The sequence below is a fragment of the Lepisma saccharinum genome, chromosome 6 (assembly GCF_977018435.1).
Source record: "Lepisma saccharinum chromosome 6, izLepSacc3.1, whole genome shotgun sequence".
NCBI classification, from domain to species: domain Eukaryota; kingdom Metazoa; phylum Arthropoda; class Insecta; order Zygentoma; family Lepismatidae; genus Lepisma; species Lepisma saccharinum.
In genome coordinates, this window is record NC_139234.1 from 18121672 (window position 1) to 18143358 (window position 21687).

The 21687-nt window shown below is 37.7% G+C and overlaps 2 protein-coding genes across 2 annotated transcripts; both read left to right on the forward strand.

Moving 5' to 3' along the window:
- The first annotated feature begins 644 nt into the window (after positions 1-644).
- Positions 645-4833, forward strand: LOC145989005 (uncharacterized). The gene is made up of 5 exons (XM_083124305.1): positions 645-860; positions 3195-3326; positions 3652-3999; positions 4117-4464; positions 4579-4833. Exons 1-5 carry the CDS (start codon positions 645-647, stop codon positions 4831-4833), a joined length of 1299 nt encoding a protein of 432 aa, XP_082980431.1.
- Positions 4834-11777: 6944 nt separating this feature from the next.
- Positions 11778-18400, forward strand: LOC145989006 (uncharacterized; the record flags this gene model as incomplete). The annotated part of the gene is made up of 5 exons (XM_083124306.1): positions 11778-11805; positions 16998-17101; positions 17219-17566; positions 17684-18031; positions 18146-18400. Coding segments are annotated over 5 exons (1083 nt in total), but the record flags the coding sequence as incomplete, so codon positions are not given.
- Between the last annotated feature and the right edge of the window lie 3287 nt (positions 18401-21687).

Here is a 21687-nt window from a genome sequence, read left to right on the forward strand (position 1 = left end):
AGTCAAAAGTTACAAGCCAAAACCTTCGAAGGACAGGCAACCACGCACAACGCGGAGGGGAACCATAAAAGATGTTTGGTGAAGTGGAAAACAAACACAGAAGAATCACTGTAGTAGCTTTAATGAGTAGTAACTGCAGCCATTATTAGAGAAGTTCTTCATAGTGTGGCCCTCTGCCTCCATACAGACATGGCAGCGTCGCAATAAGCTCTGTCGCGTCCGCTCTAATATCTCATTAGTCGTTCAAACCAAATTACAGGCTGCAAGGATTCTTGAGTTTCTCTACATTACTCGCAAGTGTCTCGTAGACAACACTTTTGACATGACTCCACAAAAATAATGAAGTGGGATAGATCAGGTGAACGGGCAGGCCAAGCAACAAGCCCGCCTCTCCCTATCCACCGCTGAGGGAAGGTCTACGTCAGAATATCAGCAGCACCAGCTACGAAGTGAGCTGGGGTCCCATCATGCTCAAACCACATGCGTTGACAAACGAGAAGTGGGACATGTTCCAATAACTCGGGGAGGATGTCTGTCAGAAATACAGTGTACACTGGTCCAGTTAATCGTGGCGGTAAAAGATCCGGACCTATTACATGTTCGCCGACAATGCCCGCCTACACATTTACAGCAAATCTGTCTTGATGGCCCTTCACGATTGTGACACGGGGATTTTCATCGGCACATACATGGCTATTGCGACTATTCAGCATCCCGTCTCTCGTGAAACAGGCCTCATTAGTGAAAAGCACACAGGCATGGAACTGGGGGTCGACCATACAGCGCTGCAGTATCCATTCACTAAACACAACGCAGGGTGCGAAATCAGCTGGACCCAAGGCATGGACCCGCTGTGGATAGTAAGCGTGCAGCTGCTGCTCCCTCAGAACTTTCCAAACAGTACTATGGGCCACACTATTTCACGTGCCACAGCCCGTGTACTAATGGATTGTTCCACCCGATCCAGCACTGCTCCTTCAAGGTCGGGTGTCCTTGCAGTTCTTCGTCCTCCTTGCACGTGGAATTGAGGTCGCACTTGCCCCGTTTTCCGTAATCGTTGGAAAAGTCTGGGAAACATGGTGTGCGATGGATGTCTGCGCCGTGGATACGTGGTCCGATACAACCTATCTGGTTTCCTACAGTTCCCATTTGCTCGTTCATACACAAACACCATATCAGCCAGTTCCTCTAGCCTATACTCCATTGCACTGATTGCAGCCGCGACACTCACGAGTGCATCTAGACTTCACACCTCGAGTTTGACGTTGCGTCTTCTCCAGGGCATGCGCGGTGGATTCTTTTCTCTTTCTTTTATGGTTCCCCTCCACGTTGTGCGTAGTTGTCTGCCCTTCGAAGTTACAGAAACACCCTGTATATATATATATGCATTATATGCATAGATTTTTAACTTTGTAGTTTCCTTGTTCGACACACACACACACATACACATTCTGTTATTAAGGAATGTCCACTTGGCGGCTCCTCAGATCCTGGTCGCCACGAAAGGATGATCGGGACCATTCATGTAGTTACGTTTAAAGAACAAATAAAAACTATTATACGGATATTTCTTTAGTATTTGAACAACAATCGTATATGTGATAGCAAAATGTTATATATCATACATAAAATTATTATTAAAAGGACGTTAGTAATTTTGAAAATACTATAACTACTTCTTATATAGCGAAACTTCTTTTGTGCAATAAAACTTCTTGTATTTGATTCGGGGGTAGGGACTACTACGCGTATAATATCGATTTTTAACTCTCTCTGGTAGATAAAGACAAATAATTTGAAAGGAATATCCTATTATACTAGAATCTGGTATTTCTTTCAGTCCTCTGTAATATTTTTGTCTGTGGTAGTTTCCGAGTAATCAATATGTACCGAATTCTTCAACTCTTGACACGAACAGGCAAAATTTATGGACAAATCACGAATATTTTGTCGAATAAAAATTTTATTTTAATGTCTTTCGGTACATCATATTCAGGTTTGTTGCTTCATTAGTTTCTGGGATATCGAAGGTTCGACATTTATCGATTGTTGATTTAGCATCACTTGACCCCCTCAGACAGACGGACACTATGCTTGAGATGTTTTTTATTGCATTATGTTAGTATTAAGTGTATATTTTATGTTGCAAACTTTAATGTTTACAGCTCATATAGTTTCTCAGTAATCCATATGTATCATTTGATTTCAACTGTTCAGTAGGGTAATCCAATGGGTGACCCAATCTAGAAGAAAATGAAGAATCCAATCCGTATTCTGTAAATATTTTAGTTCAGCAAATTTCACATTTACAGCTTAAATAGTTTCACAACCTATAAAAATATAACTTATCAATTTCTGACATTCGACTGTTCATAAAGATGTTTGCTGAAGTAAATATCTTTATGAATCCTTTGCCAGCTTTTCAAGTTTTATATTTCAGTTACACTCGTTTATTTTATACATAAAGGTTATTATTCTCTGCCAATATTTACATTGGATGAAGGTCAAACAAATAGTATCAAGCGATTGTTCATGCAAAAAGGAAGTAACAACTGAAGGAATGTTACTTTCGCAAATGAAAGGTTGTGTATAAAAGTTATGGTGCGTTACAGTACTACAATCACTTGGGTACAATCACACGATAGAACATCATGAACACACTTGTAGTAAGTTCCAATGGCATGCTATAGAGACTGACGAGTGACTAATTAGGCATAATAAAGCTCATTTAACTCAAGTTAGTTTTCTAAAAATAGTTTATATGAACTGAGACTGCAAAATAAAAGAATTTTCTTTTATCTATCTATTTATCCATATTGCTGCTATCAGGGAAATGTATTAAGCTGAACTTAGTTTTGTTGCAACGTGTGCACTATATAATACAATAATAATGAAAATTTCTAAAATAATAAACCAGTAACAAATTCAAACGTATTTAACAATCTGAACATTCTGGCAATAGATTCCATCAAGGAATTAACGAAAGGAGAGGGAGCTACAAGACACAAAACCTTCTTTAATTAATACCGGCAATCGAAAATGAAATAAGGGGTGTAAAATTCCATGATTCAAAACAAAATAATTAATTCCATTCGTTATATTATACATTTGAAGAGCCAATATGTCATTGGAACTTTACACATTTAAATGTAATAATAATTGTTCTTACGATTCTGAAATATTTTCTTTTTCAGTTTTTGATTTCCTTTGCTGCAGCCGTAGCAGTGGCTTCAGCTGGTGGCGCGCTGACGTATGCAGGAGGAATTGGAATTGGAGGCGTAGTGGCATCACCTACATTAGCTGCTGTTCCTGCTGTAGATTATTACGTAAGTATCATTTTCTTCTTTCTTCTGTAAAATGTTTATTGATTGATTGATTGATTTAGTTTATTTTACTTCGCGTTTTGTGCCTCTTGGCTAATTTGCGAAGATGGGGATAAGTGATGAAATGATGAAATTGATGAATGGACATTCACAAACAACCAAGCCCGACCGGGATTCGAACCCGGGACCTTTGGCGTCGCAGCGCGATGTGCTAACCACTCGGCAACAGGGTCGGGTAAAATGTTTATGAATGTATATCATTACACACAATTCAATACTGAAAACAGTCTAGATTAAATATATGACTTATTGATTTCTTTGCTTTCAGGCACATCCTAAATACTCATATGCTTATGGAGTCAGCGATGCCTTGACTGGAGACCGAAAGTCTCAAGTGGAAGCCCGTGACGGAGGAGTGGTGAGAGGAAGATACAGTCTGCTGCAACCTGATGGCACAATCCGAGTCGTCAACTATGCAGCTGATGACGTCAACGGATTCAATGCTGTTGTGAGCACAAGTGGAGCCAGTGCTCACCCAGCTCCTGCTGTTGCCCCTGCCGCAATTGCCGCTGGTCCTGTATCTACTGTTGCTGCTGCTGCAGCTCCTGTAGCAACTGTTTCCGCTGCTGTACCGGTTGCAACCATCGCTGCTGGTGTTCCTGCTGTGGATTATTACGTAAGCATTATTTTACTTTCTTCTGTAAAATTTTTATGAATGTAAATCATTACACACAATTCAATACTGAAAACAGGCTAGATTAAATATATAACTCATTGATTTCTTTGTTTTCAGGCACATCCTAAATACTCATATGCTTATGGAGTCAGTGATGCCTTGACTGGAGACCGAAAGTCTCAAGTGGAAGCCCGTGACGGAGGAGTGGTGAGAGGAAGATACAGTCTCGTGCAACCTGATGGCACAATCCGAGTCGTCAACTATGCAGCTGATGACGTCAACGGATTCAATGCTGTTGTGAGCACAAGTGGAGCCAGTGCTCACCCAGCTCCTGCTGTAGCTGCTGTTGCCCCTGCAGCAATTGCTGCTGCCCCTGTAGCTACTGTTGCTGCTCCTATCGCAACTGTTTCCGCTGCTGTACCTGTTGCAACCATCGCTGCTGGTGTTCCAGCTGTTAATTATAATGTAAGTATTTCTTGTCTTATATGCACAAAGTACATGAGCAATTCTACAAATTTCAATGTCGCTCTTCAGTCTAGAAGTATACTTTATTATACACCCAACTTCTTTCGTTTTAAGGCTCATCCACGATATTCTTTCGCTTATGGAGTCAGCGATGCCTCGACTGGCGACAGGAAAACCCATGTGGAAGCCCGTGACGGTGGAGTGGTGAAGGGAAGGTACAGCTTGCTGGAGTCTGACGGCACCATAGATGTTGTCAACTATACTGCTGATGACGTCAACGGATACAATGCAGTTGTGAGCACAGTTGGAGCCAGCGCTCTTGCAAATACTGTTGTAGCTGCTCCAGTAGCCACTAAGACATATTGGTAATTAAAAAATCATATTGGAGAATAGTTGTTCATAGTAATTCATTTTGTTTTAAATTCCCCTGATTTAGAATTCAGCTGGTTGGATTATGAGTGAATTCGTTGAACAATGTCAATTTCAGTTTTTTGTCGATTGCAGTAGTAAGGTATTCTCTTCACATAAACATTTCAACCGAAAACGCGAACATATTTACTCAAATTGTTTCTGTAACTGCGGGATAATTAAATATCAGGGCAATTCCATGTGTGACGGAATTACCTTTTGGACAGCTATGCAATTACATATTTCCCTCATACGATTACATATATAGTACAATATGTGACTTGTTGTGCTATATGTATTGACACAATGTAGTACAACTTCCAGCTTGCAAAAAATGTAAATTATTTGGATGTACTAGACAGATAATTATGTTTAAAATCCGTGTGACGGAAATACATTCATGGAAATCATCTTAGCAGGTGCATACAGACATTTTCCAATTTCTGTGAATTATGAACTTTTGTCTGAAATATTAATATTGAGAAAAATAGTTCAAAGCATGCTCCTCATACTAGGACACGACAACTGAAATTGTTCTTGTATTCTGATACTTATTTTTGTCCAAAACCGTGTGTGACGGAATTACCGTGAAGGAATTACCATTTGTCCAAATACGCTATACACATATAATTGTCATCGATTGATTGATTGAGTTAGTGTTTTAAGTTCACTTTATCCACAATAAGGCTAATCGGGACTGGACCTAAAGTTTAAAGTGGGATCCGAACCATCAATCGGATATCGAACCCAGGATCCCTTTGATTACAAGAAGATGACCATACCACTACGCTATCGGGGTATTTAATTGCATTGTTTTCAAAATAATATAATTCAGTCCAGCTGAAAATTGATTTTAATGATCGTATTGTAATATAATATTGGTCTTCTGAACAATGCAATAACAATATGACAAAATATTTACTATCAGGTAAGATAGAATCAAAAGTAAACCAAAAGTCTCACTTTTTTAAGTTTAAGTTTCAATTACTGGACTGTCAAAAACATATGGAACACGCTGTTCGAAAACAAACAATTCTGTTTGTTGGGTTCTTGTTAAACGATCTCCTTCAGTCAACTGGCAAAGAAATTTCATTTCATGAGAGTCAAGCTAAATAATGTTTCTGAGAATACTATTATATATTTTCAAACAGGTATCTTTGGTTGAAGTGGCTACCTAAGAAGAATTTAACACCTTGGATTGCAGGGTACAATGAAAATACTTCCTGCAAAAGCAACCCCAAAAATAAATGACAGCAAATTGTATGGCGAGATAGGACTTGTAAAGCCTCCTTGATTGTCTCTATTGCTGCTTGGACTGTCCATAGCACCTTACTGCCATTCGGTTATGTCCCCTTAATCTTATTATTTGTCGTGAATCATATGCTTCCTCTTCAATCGCTTCCGTTCATGGTCTTTCTTTTTCATTTTATCATAAAAAACCTATTTTCTACCTTCTCTGTCTACTTTCGCATTGACGTTCAGCACCTTTCTTAGTCATTATACTCCAATAATGTCCGACAATGAGTTAGCAATATACCTATAGTAATCTAACATTATGATACATTACAAACACCATGTGGAGCAATTTGCAGATATCACTGGTAATTCCATCACACACAGCTGGTAATTCCATCACAGTGATGTACAGCCATTCCATGAACATTGCTGCACATGTAAGTGTTACACATGTGAGTAGTACCAAAACCTACCTTTGCAGGAAAAGTTTTACTTCCGTGTATCATTAACCCACGTTTTTATGCGAAAAAAACTGAAAAATTGTGACGGAATTACCATTTTGCCTTATGTATTAAAAGACGTGTATATCTCAGTTTACATGATCACAATAACGTAGAAATATACACCAATTTTTTCTTCTAGGGTACATTAATCTTACCGTACTATCATGTTAGTTCCTTCTTGCCATATACAGTGAGTTCATGAATAGTTAAAATGCGCAAGTCTACCATTACCTTGCCTATATATATTACATTTACTGTGCTATGTAAAACAAGATATGTCTAGTTTCTCCAAACGTATCAAGGAAGTACATCAATACAAGACAAGAAAAAATCACAATCTGGTTATACAAACTCATAATACCACTCTCCTTGAAAATGGTTCTAAATTCGTAGGTATCCACCTGTATAATAAATTACCTGATCACATGAAAACAATGGAATCAACTACCCAATTTAAGAGGGAATTAACAAAATTCCTATTACGACATTGTTTTTATTCAATAATAGAATTTCTAAATTTGTAAATATTAAATTACATAAATTGTCAACAAAGAGGGTTTGGTTGTACAGAAAATGGAATTATACTATTTATATTATCATGTACGAAGTATTCACTATATGCTATTATTGTGCCTAAATGATCATTAATCGGTTCTGTACATATATATTACATTCTTCCATGTTGTATAAGTTACATATTTACTTTTACATCTTATTTTTACACTAAAAAAAGTTTCTTCGCTTATTATTGTGCTCGCCTTAAATATTGTATGTAATTTCACTCCAATAGTGTATTCTTCCTTTATTTTGATTTCCTTCATGTAGAAGTTCTTCAAATCATTGCTGTAATTCTTGTCTATAATTGTATTAATATTTTATTACTGGATGTATTGTTATATGACGATTTCCATACCTATGGGTATGGGTCAAAGGATATGAAGAATATGAATATGAATATGAATATATTGCGGCCATCTTGAAAAATACTGTTTCTAACCACCTGCCGATTTCTCTGCATCTGTTTCCTTGACAGAACTTTTGTGATGTTGTATAGTTCTTTAAGATTCCTCTGTTTTGCGGCTTCCTCCGTCTGCTGAGACAGATTGTCTACCCAATTCCTTTGATCCCTACGAACACTACTCTTTACTTCTCGATCCTTCTCTGTATACTTTGTTTGAAATTCTGCCTTCCTTGCCCTTGTCCTGCTTGAGTTCATTGCCTCCTTAATTACTTTTCGCTCCTTAATCCTTTCCCAGGTCTGCAGAGACATCCAATCTTTTTTCCTCCTATCCTTGAAGCCCAGAACCTTTTCACTTACTTCTGCGAAGGCAGATCGAATTTTTGTCCATTCTCTTTCAATTGTTTCATTCTGCTCACTTTCATCGGTCAATACTTGGAACCGATTTCTCAGTTCAATCCTGAAGGTTTCCTGGAGATTCCTATCCTTCAACTTACTAACATCATACCGCTTCCTTGTCTGTTCCATTCTCTTCTTCTGAGCTTGAATTTTCATTTTAAAGACGATTTGTGCTTCTTATCTGAAGCACATGGTGATATGCAAACAAAACTAGCAGATCTGATAGAAAGTGCAAAAAAGCAGGACTTGTGATTAACTCCAAGAAGACCAAGGCACTGAGGATTAACTCCACAAAAACAGACCCGTTTAATATTGGTGAAGAGATTATTGAAAATGTGGATAGCTTTACTTACCTGGGTAGTGTGGTGGCAAAAGACGGAGGGGCAGCACAGGATGTTTCTCAACGAATCCAAAAAGCAAATGGCACCTTTGTGAGGCTCTATCCAGTATGGAAAAACAAGAAGATATCTATGAAGACCAAACTTCGTATTTTTCGAAGTAATGTTAAGTCTGTACTGTTGTATGGGTCTGAGACATGGAAAGTAACAAAAACGATTACCTCTAAATTACAGACCTTCATCAATCGCTGCCTGAGAAAAATTTTGAATATCTTTTGGCCAGAAGTGATTCAAAACCAAGAACTTTGGAGAAAATCTGGAGAAACCGAGGTGTCCATACAAATAAAGCGGCGAAAATGGAATTGGATAGGGCATACGTTGAGGAAGGAAAATGAGGCTGTCGAGAGAGAGGCACTAGACTGGAACCCGCAGGGAAGAAGGAAAAGAGGGAGGCCTAGACAGACGTGGCGAAGATCTGTTCACGCTGAGGCCTTGGAGGAAGGAAAGAGCTGGAATACAGTGAAGAGAATTGCCGTCAGTAGGACCAGGTGGAGATGCTTTGTTGATGCCCTATGTTCCACAGGGAACAACAGGAATTAAGTCAAGTAAGTCAACCACCTGCCGTATTGTTTTTAATGAAACAACGGCATGTTCCATTAACTACAAGTATAACTCTTGTATGATATCATCTTAATTTTTATGTACAAAGCTTTTCAGTTTTTGGACTGGAGGTTGACATTTCCGTGGAAACCGTGGAATTGCCCATCATATTAAGGTCGACCCTCCTTCACGAATCTTCAATAATGAAGAAAAATGCTGCAAAATTTTGTTTTAATTTGAGAATTGTTCGACGCTTGGCCTTAATATTTATGTATTAATTAGAAAATCTATGTTTAACAGGAGAGTTATTATTGCTTCCATTCAAAAATTGAGAGAGTTATTGGACAAACTGTTTGCTTAAAAGTGGCACAATACACAATGGAAGACTAACCGGTTAGAATAATTCGTGGTATTAAGTGAGAATTTATCTTGCATTAATTCACTCGCTGCTACGAGCCATGCTAATAACAAAATTCGAGAATTACTATTGGTAATTGATAGACTTAAGCATTAAATTGAAAATAATCATTATATTAGCAGTATTGAAAAGGTGTTCAAATAAGGGATGCTGGTTGGTTGGATGATTTGGTGTATTAAGTCCACTGTATGCACAGTAACGCTTATCAGGACTGGACCTACAGTTTAAAGTGGGATCCGAACCACTATGTGCCTCCATCGGGTATCGAACCCGGGACCCTTTGATTACAAGGCAAAGACGCTACAAATAAGGGATGCAAAATATCTCAATTACCAAGGGGGGGGGGGTGTCGCTAGTGTAACAGTCCAAAAGCCGGGTTCTTACTCTGGTTAATGCATGCACATATTATTATTCATTTTATAGTTCGTCATTCATCTTAATCGTCGCATTTAACAAAAAAATTAGAAAAATGGCGTGTAAAAATAGAAAGAGAATTAATGTAATACAGAATCAAATATTGATGGGGGTCATGATAATCAGAAATGTACATACTTCCCTGGATCGAAGAATAGAAATACCGTATGAAGAATTCTTGTATAATGAGGACAAGATTGAATGGAAAACTCTCATCTCATTACATCACCCATTTGAAACAAACTTTCATATATCCAACAACCATTATTTGACTCTCATCATCCTTTTAGTATCATTACACTCTGCGTATATGCATGTATATTTACGTCCTACATTGCATAAAAAGGAATCACAATTATATTTTCTCTACATTAAAACGTTTGTTTTTTAGTATTAAAGTCCACTTTATGCACAGATAGATTATTCGGAACTGAAGTTAGAGTTGAAACTGGTAACCAAACCACAATGTGCGTGCACCGATTTGTTAAAACGTAAAATAGTGAGAAATGTTATGTAAATTTTCCTGAAAATAATGTTTTAAATGAAATAAATAATGAATATAATATGAAATAAAATAATGAAATGAAAGATAATGAAATATGAATATGTAATAAATGAATATAATAATGAAAATACAATTGTTTAAAGGGAGACAATGGTTTACATGTAGCAAAAATATGTAGAACGAGTATAATAATAGAATTTAATAGCACTTACTTGCACTTGATTTTCCGTGCATAGGCCAATAGTCGGAGGTGTGCGATGATGAATCAAGCAGGGGAACAGGTCAGTGGTCATTTTGGGAAGCATACATTTTGCTCAAGAAGCGGAACATAATTTATCGGAGGTCGATCGCATTCAACACGACAGTTTCACTGCCGATGGTTTCGAATCTCAATCAGGGCACTGGCGATCGGAAATACGTATTACTTCTTTAATGAAATCAGCGTGGCACTTGAAAAAATTCCAGTGGGAAACACTCGTTTCACTGATTTATCGACACACATGTACGAACTGTCCTCCCAAGTCTTGTCCAACAAGATGTAGCACCAAAAGTTCTGCAAGAGTACGAAACATGTGGAAGAGCAAAATGTACCTACACATCCGTTTCCCCATTCAAAGAGGCATCTCATAGTTTCCACAAAAGTCTAATTTATGTTAATTTTGGCACCAAATCTGTCCTTTAGTTCCCATAAAAAGAGGCCTTCGTCTTAAAAATTCTTGATATAATCCTTCCCCGTGATGACACACCTTGAAACATAGAGTTGCAGAGACCTGAAGGGATACAAAACGCCTGGTTTATTTCATGTACGTTAACCAGCGTTATTATGGCAGATACTTTCCTTGCATGTTGGCATTGGAAGACACAAATGTATAGAAAGATGCGGATATGTTAGGTTTCCTCGTGCTATTGGAAAACATGTTCAATATTTTTCTCAAGAGTTTATGTAATCTTTAATTTGAGGTTTGTGAACATGATATTTATTTAGAAGGTAATCAACAATTTTTGACCGAACACGGTAAATGTGTACGAAAGTTTGTGACGTTCCTTTTTGTTGAAGCCAAGGATTAATACGGCACCGTATACTAAAAGCTCAATATGCTGACCAAGGCAGAAATTTATTTTATTATAAAACATAAACTAAACGTAACGTTTCAACCTTCTAGCAAGGTCTTCTTCAGACTCTGTACCAAGTACAAATGTAACAAGGTACAAAACAGGACGATATACATACCCATATGTCGTCACAGTATACTCTGTCCCGACTATCTCCAGAGCAAGGGAGGGGTCCCGGGTTCGATACCCGGTGGAGGCACATGGTGGTTTGAATCCCACTTTAAACTGTAGGTCCAGTCCCAATTAGCCTTACTGTGCATAAAATGGACTTAAGACAACTCAACTCTGGAGCAAGCGAACGAAACAAGTCTTTGCGCAAGTAGTGACCAATGAACACATGACAGGGAACGGGATTCCGTGGAGGGGGTACCGAATGCAGTTACCAGCCTTCGCTGCAGCGTGTACTGCTTCGATCTGACCTCTCGAGTTCGCCCCTTCTCTTCCGCTATGTGCGGCCTAGTTTCACAGATTCCTTGGATAGAAAATAGCTGCCCGATATCCATCCGCAATAGAGATATGTAACGCTCCTTAAATTTACAGCTGCATTAAGCCCTCTCAGGATGTGAAAATGAAACGATAACTTTCTTACATGTTGCCAAAGTTTATTGTACCTGGGTAGTTTGATCTTTAACAACACTCACAGCGATACCAATATCCTCGCATTCACAATCTCAATAATACATATGCTATATTAACCTTTTATATTTAAAATAGTATCTTCCACGGATATAGCATTTTTACCTGTGAAACAAACTTCATTCTACCTCCTTCCACCACCATTGTCCTGGCAACTGATTCAATAACAGAATGGATATTGCTCGAAATTTCTGGAAACCGGAAATGGCTTTCCCTTCCGGTGTTGAGGTCTAGGAATCTTAGACACTTATTGCGTTTAATGAACATAACCAAAAATTCGATGACAACACAAATAAACTAGACAAAACGAGGTGCAGGGCTGCTTTGAGTCGACAGAAAGGCTAATCAACAGTGGCGTGCCTATGATTTTCGAAAGGGAGGGGTTTGCGTGTACTTTTTTAGTTGTCAGCCCCATTTTGCCATCTTTCTATGCGACTCATATTCTTTTTTTAAGGAATGCTTTGTCAAAGGGGGGTTTTAACCCCCACCAACCCCCTTGGTTACGCCACTGATTGGACCTACAGTTTAGAATAGGATCCGAACCACATCGCGAATTCAACCTCTACATATTGCTTCGCAATTCATATCGTATTATCGTTATACACGTAATCAAAGCATAAAAGTTTAGATATATCATTTAAATTCATGGTTGTACGTAGATGTCAACCTATCTGCCCGCTATTTTTAATTATGACGCCAAAATTAAAGTTGTAGCTTTCTTCAAAGCCAGTTTTTGCATCAACCAATTTCAAAAAATCAAAAATGGATAAACTATTTCTTAACGAAATAACTTCATTTTTGAGAGATTTCAACTAGAGATGACTAGCATTATAGTAAACATTGTTCAATAATTTATAGAATTGGACAAAGAGCTTAAATTGGGTACAGTGGGATCCATGAGTATTATCGTGCAAATTGTCCATCACCATGTCCGTGCACTTTATTTGACCCAATAAGAGCTTCAAGAATTAATAGAAAACTCAAAACAAGCTGTTGACAACTTCTGCACCAGCATACATAAAAATCCATCGCTTAAAAACACATAGGATATAAGAGAAAAATTAATGAAAATAGTCATGGACAATTTGCACGGTAATACTCATGAATCCTACTGTACAGTATGTAACATTCTTATTCGTAAAAACGGATTTTCAAAGAAAATGCTTTTATATCTGAAAGGAAATACACTCTTTTGAAATTGTTTCTTTACAATTCAATAACTAATATCATTAAGAACATAAAATCTTACCGAAATTCTGTATAACCAATGACAATAAATTATGAAACTGAAAGAGAACCATGCCATTTTTTGTACAACTTTTCTATTCGTACAATTAATAATATAAAAGAAAAAGGTATATTCAGAGCGAATTGACTGACAGTTCCTATACTTTGATGCGTATCCTTTGGCTTTAATTACTGCTTGACATCTGTTCTTCATAGAATTAACCAGTTTCCGACATGTTTCAGAGCTTATTTTATTCCACTCGGCTTGCACAACAGTTTTCAACTCTTGTTTGGACTTGACGCCTGCTTTATGGACTCGCCTCTTCAAATTGCCCATAAATGCTCAATGGGATTTAAGTCTGGACTTTGAGCTGCGTGTTTGTAGTAGTTTGGGCACATTTCATATTAGCCAATTCATGTTAACTCGCGCCTTATGCTTACTGTCATTGTCTTGTTGGAATCTGTAGATAGGTGGCATGTCCATTTTTCGGACACTCCGCTTTACATTGTTCCTCCATATGTCCAAATAGACATATGCATCCATGATACCATCAATAAACTGGATGGTACCAACACCTTCGAACGACATACTGCCCCAAATCATTAATGACCCACCACCCTGTTTAACTGTTGGAACTGTGTTAATGTGATCATTGTCTCTATTTGATTTTCTCCAGACCCTATTTATCCCATCTGACCCGTATATATTAATCTTGGACTCGGTTGACCATATGACACTATCCCAAAATTTCTGGTCCTTGTGGATGTTCTCTTTCGCGAATGAAAGTATATTCCTGCGATTCACCTTATTTACATACGGCCTCTTTTGTGGTATTCTGCCATGATATCCATGCTTCCACAAGGCACGTCGGACAGTTTGATCGGACACCATCTTGCCAGCAACATTTTCTACTAACGGTCGTAACTGAGGAACACTTACTCGGGGGTTTTTTCGCACTCTTTTTAAAATAAAGCGTTCATCACGTTTATTCAACCGTCGCTCTTTTGGTTTTCTCGGCACATTCTGTGTTGAACCTTCCTCTCTAAATTTGTTTAATATGTATTGAACTGTGGAGTGTGATTTATTGACTGTTTGTCCAATTTTTCTTAACGAATAACCTCTAAGAGCCAAATTTATAATAGCATCCTTCAGATCGGAACTAAGTTCCTTCATCTTGCTCATTTCGAACACGCTGATAGATAAACGATAGGTCTACAACAATACCTACGCCAGCATTCCGCTTGACGGGGAGCGCGCCTGCATGTTCAAACTTGTTACGAAGTTCAATGCACGAAATCGCCCGAATAGCGATGGCGCTGTATGCGAGGAAGATTGAAACTCTTTCCTAAGCGAATAACAATGTTGCATGAAACAGCGTGTTTTTCTCCTTTCACACAAATTATATGCTCTGTTTACACTTTGAACATACATTTTTATTGACATTTGTTGGTGAAACCTTCATTAACATTAATTTCCAGTTACATATGAAAATGATTATATTTACTATAAAAAAATATAGTAGATATGACATTTTTTCCTCGGAAATTCTATGTGTACGAATAACAATGTTACATACTGTATAAAAATGGGGATGTAAAGCAATTGGCCACCTACACAGAAGGCCACATACTATTGGTCCAGATTAAATGTGGTTAGTATATGGTATTTAAATCCGGTGTTGTAACAACTTTTCATCTTAACACACACTCTTAAATTTATGTAAATTACTATTGAAGTGAATGCGTTTTTATGATTTCGATCCTAATTTCGGAAGTTGTCACTTTCATTTATTACCTTCAAATTTTACATAAATTGCATCATCAGTCATGGAATATTTACATTGGGTGAAGGTTAATGAAATAGTAGCAAATGATATTCCATACACAAAGGAAGTAAGAACAGAAAGAATGCTACTTTCTCAACTATGATTATCGTGTATAAAAGCCATGATGTGATACAGTATCTTCAGTACACCACCACTATCATGAACACACTTGCAGTAAGTACCAAATTATTTGTTTAAAAGTTATGAGTAAGCAAATTTGTTTATCTCTAGTCAGCTGGAGTTACTTTTCGCACATTATTATCCAATTCGTACATAAGTTTAGAAAATTATCAGAATTTGGGCAATCACTTAAATACACAAATACACTGCCACAATGGTGCAAATACACTGCCACATCTTTATTTCTCACGTTTGATTTTGTTGGCTATCCACCTCCCTAGGTTAATCGCAATGAATCGATGAATTAACTGATGGAATAATAATGAAAGGTGTATGCTTTTTCTAGGATTCGAACCTAGCACCTCTGTTTATGAAATCCACTCTGACAAAGAGTACGGCTATTTGCAATTCCTGAGCATAAAAATATGCGCACTTAGGACATAAATAGATATTAAAGTTACCAACAAAAAGAATTCAAATATTTATTTACGCACATCAGGCGTGTACGTTCCAAAGTAAGGTTTAGTTCTCCTAATGGAACCAAGTAGTTTGATTTTGCTCAAATTAACATTTCAGTCGATACCTCGAACTACCATAATAATATTAGTTCAATATCCTAATTTGAGAATTAACGTAACGTAACGTAGCTAAAATACATTTTTCGTCCAGAATAATTAAACATGTTGACCCATTTTCCTCATATTCAATACGAGATCCATCCCCTAAGATATCTCGCACCTACAAATATTTCAGCAAGAAATCTCTAATGTCTCCAAATATCGCCGAAATGTCACAAGTTTGAGAAAGAATCTATCATAATAACACCTCTCAACCTATGCAAATCCTCATATTATGGACATTCAATCCACGTAGAAACATTAGAATAATAGCTGAATTGTCGGTGTATGCAACATGACAAAATCATTTAATTTCTTCCGCCCCTTTGAAACATTTCAGCAAATTGCTCTCAAATGAAACAACAGATCAATCCACCGAGTTATACATTTGCGGCAACAGATTCAGCTCATGATTATTCTTTGAAAAATCACTAAGAAAAAACGTGTGTTGACATTCCAATTCACACGTCATTTATAGAAGTAGCATTTACATTAAAATATGAAACTAAGTTTCATCAATAAATATATACACACAATATAGTAACTAACTAAATAACTACGAAACATAACATAACAATTAACGATACAGTAACTTCATTCATTATCACATAAATTTGCACCTTCAAATACTATGGTATTCTTCTGATGTCAAATATTACACATTCAAAACCAGTTTCTATGTTCTTGTCGCTTTTAACATTTCAGAAGAAAATCAATTTTTTCCTTTCAGACTCTGATTTCCTTTGCTGCAGCCGTAGCAGTGGCTTCGGCTGGTGGCGCGCTGACGTATGGAGGAGGAATTGGAGGTGTAGTGGCATCACCTGCATTAGCTGCTGCTCCTGCTGTAGATTATTACGTAAGTATATTTTTTTCTTTCTTCTGTAAAATGTTTATGAATGTAAATCGTTACACACAATTCAATACTGAAAACAGGCTAGATTAAATATATGACTTATTGATTTCTTTATTTTCAGGCACATCCTAAATACTCATATGCTTATGGAGTCAGCGATGCCTTGACTGGAGACAGAAAGTCTCAAGTGGAAGCCCGTGACGGAGGAGTGGTGAGAGGAAGATACAGTCTGGTGCAACCTGATGGCGCAATACGAGTCGTCAACTATGCTGCTGATGACGTCAACGGATTCAATGCTGTTGTGAGCACAAGTGGAACCAGTGCTCACCCAGCTCCTGCTGTAGCTGCTGTTGCCCCTGCAGCAATTGCCGCTGCCCCTATTGCTGCTGCTGCTGCTCCTGTCGCAACTGTTTCCGCTGCTGTACCTGTTGCAACCATTGCTGGTGTTCCTGCTGTGGATTATTACGTAAGCATTATTTTTCTTTCTTCTGTAAAATTTTTATGAATGTAAATCATTACACACAATGCAATACTGAAAACAGGCTAGATTAAATATACAACTCATTGATATCTTTGCTTTCAGGCACATCCTAAATACTCATATGCTTATGGAGTCAGTGATGCCTTGACTGGAGACCGAAAGTCTCAAGTGGAAGCTCGTGACGGAGGAGTGGTGAGAGGAAGATACAGTCTGGTGCAACCTGATGGCACAATCCGAGTCGTCAACTATGCAGCTGATGACGTCAACGGATTCAATGCTGTTGTGAGCACAAGTGGAGCCAGTGCTCACCCAGCTCCTGCTGTTGCCCCTGCCGCAATTGCCGCTGCTCCTGTAGCTACTGTTGCTGCTGCTGCAGCTCCTGTAGCAACTGTTTCCGCTGCTGTACCGGTTGCAACCATCGCTGCTGGTGTTCCTGCTGTGGATTATTACGTAAGCATTATTTTACTTTCTTCTGTAAAATTTTTATGAATGTAAATCATTACACACAATTCAATACTGAAAACAGGCTAGATTAAATATACAACTCATTGATATCTTTGCTTTCAGGCACATCCTAAATACTCATATGCTTATGGAGTCAGCGATGCCTTGACTGGAGACCGAAAGTCTCAAGTGGAAGCTCGTGACGGAGGAGTGGTGAGAGGAAGATACAGTCTGCTGCAACCTGATGGCGCAATCAGAGTCGTCAACTATGCTGCTGATGACGTCAACGGATTCAATGCTGTTGTGAGCACAAGTGGAGCCAGCTCTCACCCAGCTTCTGCTGTAGCTGCTGCTGCCCCTGCAGCAATTGCTGCTGCCCCTGTAGCTACTGTTGCTGCTCCTATCGCAACTTTTTCCGCTGCTGTACCTGTTACAACCATCGCTGCAGGTGTTCCAGCTGTTGATTATTATGTAAGTATTTATTGTCTTATATGCACAAAGTACATGAGCAATTCTATAAATGTCAATGTCGCTCTTCAGTCTAAAAGTATGCTTTATTATACACCCAACTTCTTTCGTTTTAAGGCTCATCCACGATATTCTTTCGCTTATGGAGTCAGCGATGCCTCGACTGGCGACAGGAAAACGCAAGTGGAAGCCCGTGACGGTGGAGTGGTGAAGGGAAGGTACAGCTTGCTGGAGTCGGACGGCACCATCGATGTTGTCAACTATACAGCTGATGACGTCAACGGATACAATGCTGTTGTCAGCACAGTTGGAGCCAGCGCTCTTGCAAATACTGTTGTAGCTGCTCCAGTAGCCACTAAGATATATGGATAATCAAAACATCTTGTTGGAGGATAGTTGTTCTCGAAGAATAAACTTTACTTGAAAGAAGCAGTTGTGTCTGTTTTCGATTATGAAATTTAAGCAATAATTTGTAATTTCTATATTGTTGATATTCTGCAATCGTAATACTCTTAATTTTAAGACGAACTTTTAACTGGGAGCAACAACTAAAATATTAATCAGATACTATTCCCTTCCGACTTTTATGTTTCATTCTAGTGAGATAGTCACGTAGTCACTCACCTAACTTTATAATATCGCTTCTTAAATTTTGGAAGTTTAGGTACAAAATAGCCAAAATAGCACAACTGGTCCTGTTTTCTTAAACGTGGCAGTAAAAGTCGTAGATTACTTGCATGACAGCAATACACGAAATTATTATAAAATTCCTTTCCATTATTGTGGAATCTGCTAGGTATTTGTTAGCCTGAATTCATTAATTATAAAAAAGATTTGATTGACAGTATTGGAAATTCATTGAAATAAGAGATGCAGAAAATTATTTTGCTCTATTATATTTGCCAAACTTCGTGACAGGTTGGCCAACGGAACGAGCTATGAAACCAGAGATCTAAGGTTTGGACCCTGTTGCGTTGATTTCCAAATTCGCAGTCCATGAGGCATGTAGTGATAGCTTAATATATTGAACTTCCTTTTGTTCATTTTTCTTCCGTTTCTTCTTTTCGCAAACACTATATTTCACCTTTATTACTTGCTGCAAAGTTACAGTAATATGAAATCCTTTGGCAAGTTTTTAGGAGCTGTAGGGAAAGTTATTTAACAAAAATAAAAGGGGAAAAATATAGAATTCAGGAAGGGATGAACAAGAATAATAATTAAGATATTTAAGAGAGGGTGCTAATTAAGGGAGGAGATGCAGGGTTTCTCCCACCCACCCCCACTACTAGATTATCACTGACAACTAACGTAAATTTTCATCCCACCCAGTGATAATTTTATCCCTCCACGAAGCAATTAAATGTCCATACTTTCAAGCGTCATACGTATGTGCTTTCCAATTTATACCTACTTGTATTTGTCGGTGCTGTACGACATCCTGAATATTGTGGTTACGTTATTCGAGTCAATAGTTGGAATCATGGGTAAATAAGTTGTTTGCAGGCCCTTTAATTTGAACAAGTACTATTCAATTTATACAAAGGAATAGAAAGGAATGAAAATGCAATGTTAGAGGTTTACCTGGTATGATTAGTATTCTGTTCTTGTGCTGTTGCACTATATTAGTGTTCACTTATTCTATGAAAGTGCAGGAATATACAATAGACAGTAGGTTCAGAGTTGGTCATTTCAAGCACACAGTATCATTCATATATGTCACATCGTACTGTTGTGTGTGTGTGTGTGTTAAATAACAAAATACATTTTCTTCTTCGAAACAGGATAGAATATGACAAATTTACTTTTAAATCCAATACTTATCGAAATAAATTACTATAAATTGGTCAGAGTTTTCGCAGTCTTTCTGAGAGGGGCTCTGTGTTCCCATCATCTCTCCTTGAGTCACGCATAATAAGTACAAGATTCGGATCTTACTTTGTGCCATCGGCAGGAGGTGGATCAGTTGATCTGAAAAATCGGATAGAAGAAACATAGCTATGGCAAATCCCGTCTCACTGGGCTTCGACGACTTTTCGTTAAATAACTCTTGGAGAGGTTATTATAATGTGTAATTCCTTAAAATTCTTCAGTACTATAGAGTACTTTGTATATTATTAATTAGCAAAGCAAAGAAGTCCTTTGCGTCCATCGGCCTTTCTCTCCTCCTGGGTATTTCATTAATTATCAGAGCTACAAAAACGAAGTTTGTGAATCCATAGAACTACCAAATAAGAAACATGAAAGAAATTAAGAATTCAACGAAAAAATTATGGAAGTCAACTTTTTTTATAGAGAATGGGTGTGAAACGGAACTTACCGGATTTTAAGGGTGTAGACTACCTGACTTTCATCATTGTATTCAGTTTTCCAAAAATCAAAAACCTTTATTCAATGTATTTGTGGGGAGCTTGGAGGGCTAGAGTCCCGGATCTACATCTGTAAAGGGGGTTATACGTGGTAAAAACTACTTTGAAGAGGGCCACACAATTAAAAATGACATATTTGAATCTGATAAAAATATTAAAAAAACATAAGAAAACATCCGATAAAACTAAATTTGCATATGGTGGTGGGGGTTGTATAGGTGTGTTTCACCTCCGTCACAAACTGTTGCATTGTGGTTTTGAGCAGCCATGATTGAGGCCAGTTCACGGAATTCAAGCGGGCGGGCGAGAGATTCTAGTGCAGATATTCATTATTTAAAACAAACGTGCAGTTGGTGAAGATGTAACGAACGCTACGTGGTGGATATTTCCTTGCAAACAAGAAATAAAATTGGCCGCAAACATGGCGGCTGCGCGCATTCTGACGTCACACGAAACCCACCTATATAAATCGAGGCCTGATGTACAATATTCCATTTTAATATATACTGTAGGCTTGGTGAGTTAAAAATATACTTTGTTCGTTTTTCTGCCAGCCCTTAAAATATCCCCGATAGTTTTGTATGACTGTGAGAGATATTAATCGTTTTCAAGTGTTCTGCCGGTATCTCTGAAACTAACAATTATGAAGATCAAAAGTGATTTTGAAGCTGAAGATATAAAAAATGTCAGTTATCAAAACAATCTATTTCACTGAGCCAGTCCAGTCCGTCTGACTATGGAATTAAAGAATTTGAAGCTAGGCAATCAATTATTCTTTGTGTTATGTTATTGTCCAAACTATTCAAGTTTCAAAAAGGAAAATTTCACCCCAAGAAGATCAGATTCCACCCACCCCCCTTGGTCTACCCAGAAATCATATATTTCTCCACCCCTACATCCGAAAATTACATAATCATCAATAACCTATATCGAACGTGAACCCAGATAATGGATAAATGAAAAATTGGGTAGAGGATCCGTTTTCTGTAACTACACATAGAATTTTGTTCCCATTTAATATATGAAGAAATTAGTGAGCATTAGCATTATAATAAAATATGATGTTGAATAATTAAGATGATGAATATTAATATTTAGAAGAAGGGCCCACGAAAGTTGTTATATAAACAAGTAAGTTAAACAAGCACTGATAAATTTCATGTTAAGTATGTAACTAGCGATCAACATTTCACCAATTATGGTCGTTTCGATTAGCCTAGAAAGGTAGAAAACCTGCTTAAAATAATCAAGAAAAAGAACTTCAGTCACGATACCATAACCTCTTAGAATGCT

Bases quoted from the DNA above. Each gene is read 5' to 3' on its own strand.
- LOC145989005 (XM_083124305.1), top strand. From the start codon at position 645: ATGGCCCTTCACGATTGTGACACGGGGATTTTCATCGGCACATACATG. The intron at 861-3,194 runs GTAAGCGTGCAG...TTTCTTTTTCAG, and splicing joins GCATGGACCCGCTGTGGATA to TTTTTGATTTCCTTTGCTGC. The intron at 4,000-4,116 runs GTAAGCATTATT...CTTTGTTTTCAG, and splicing joins TTCCTGCTGTGGATTATTAC to GCACATCCTAAATACTCATA.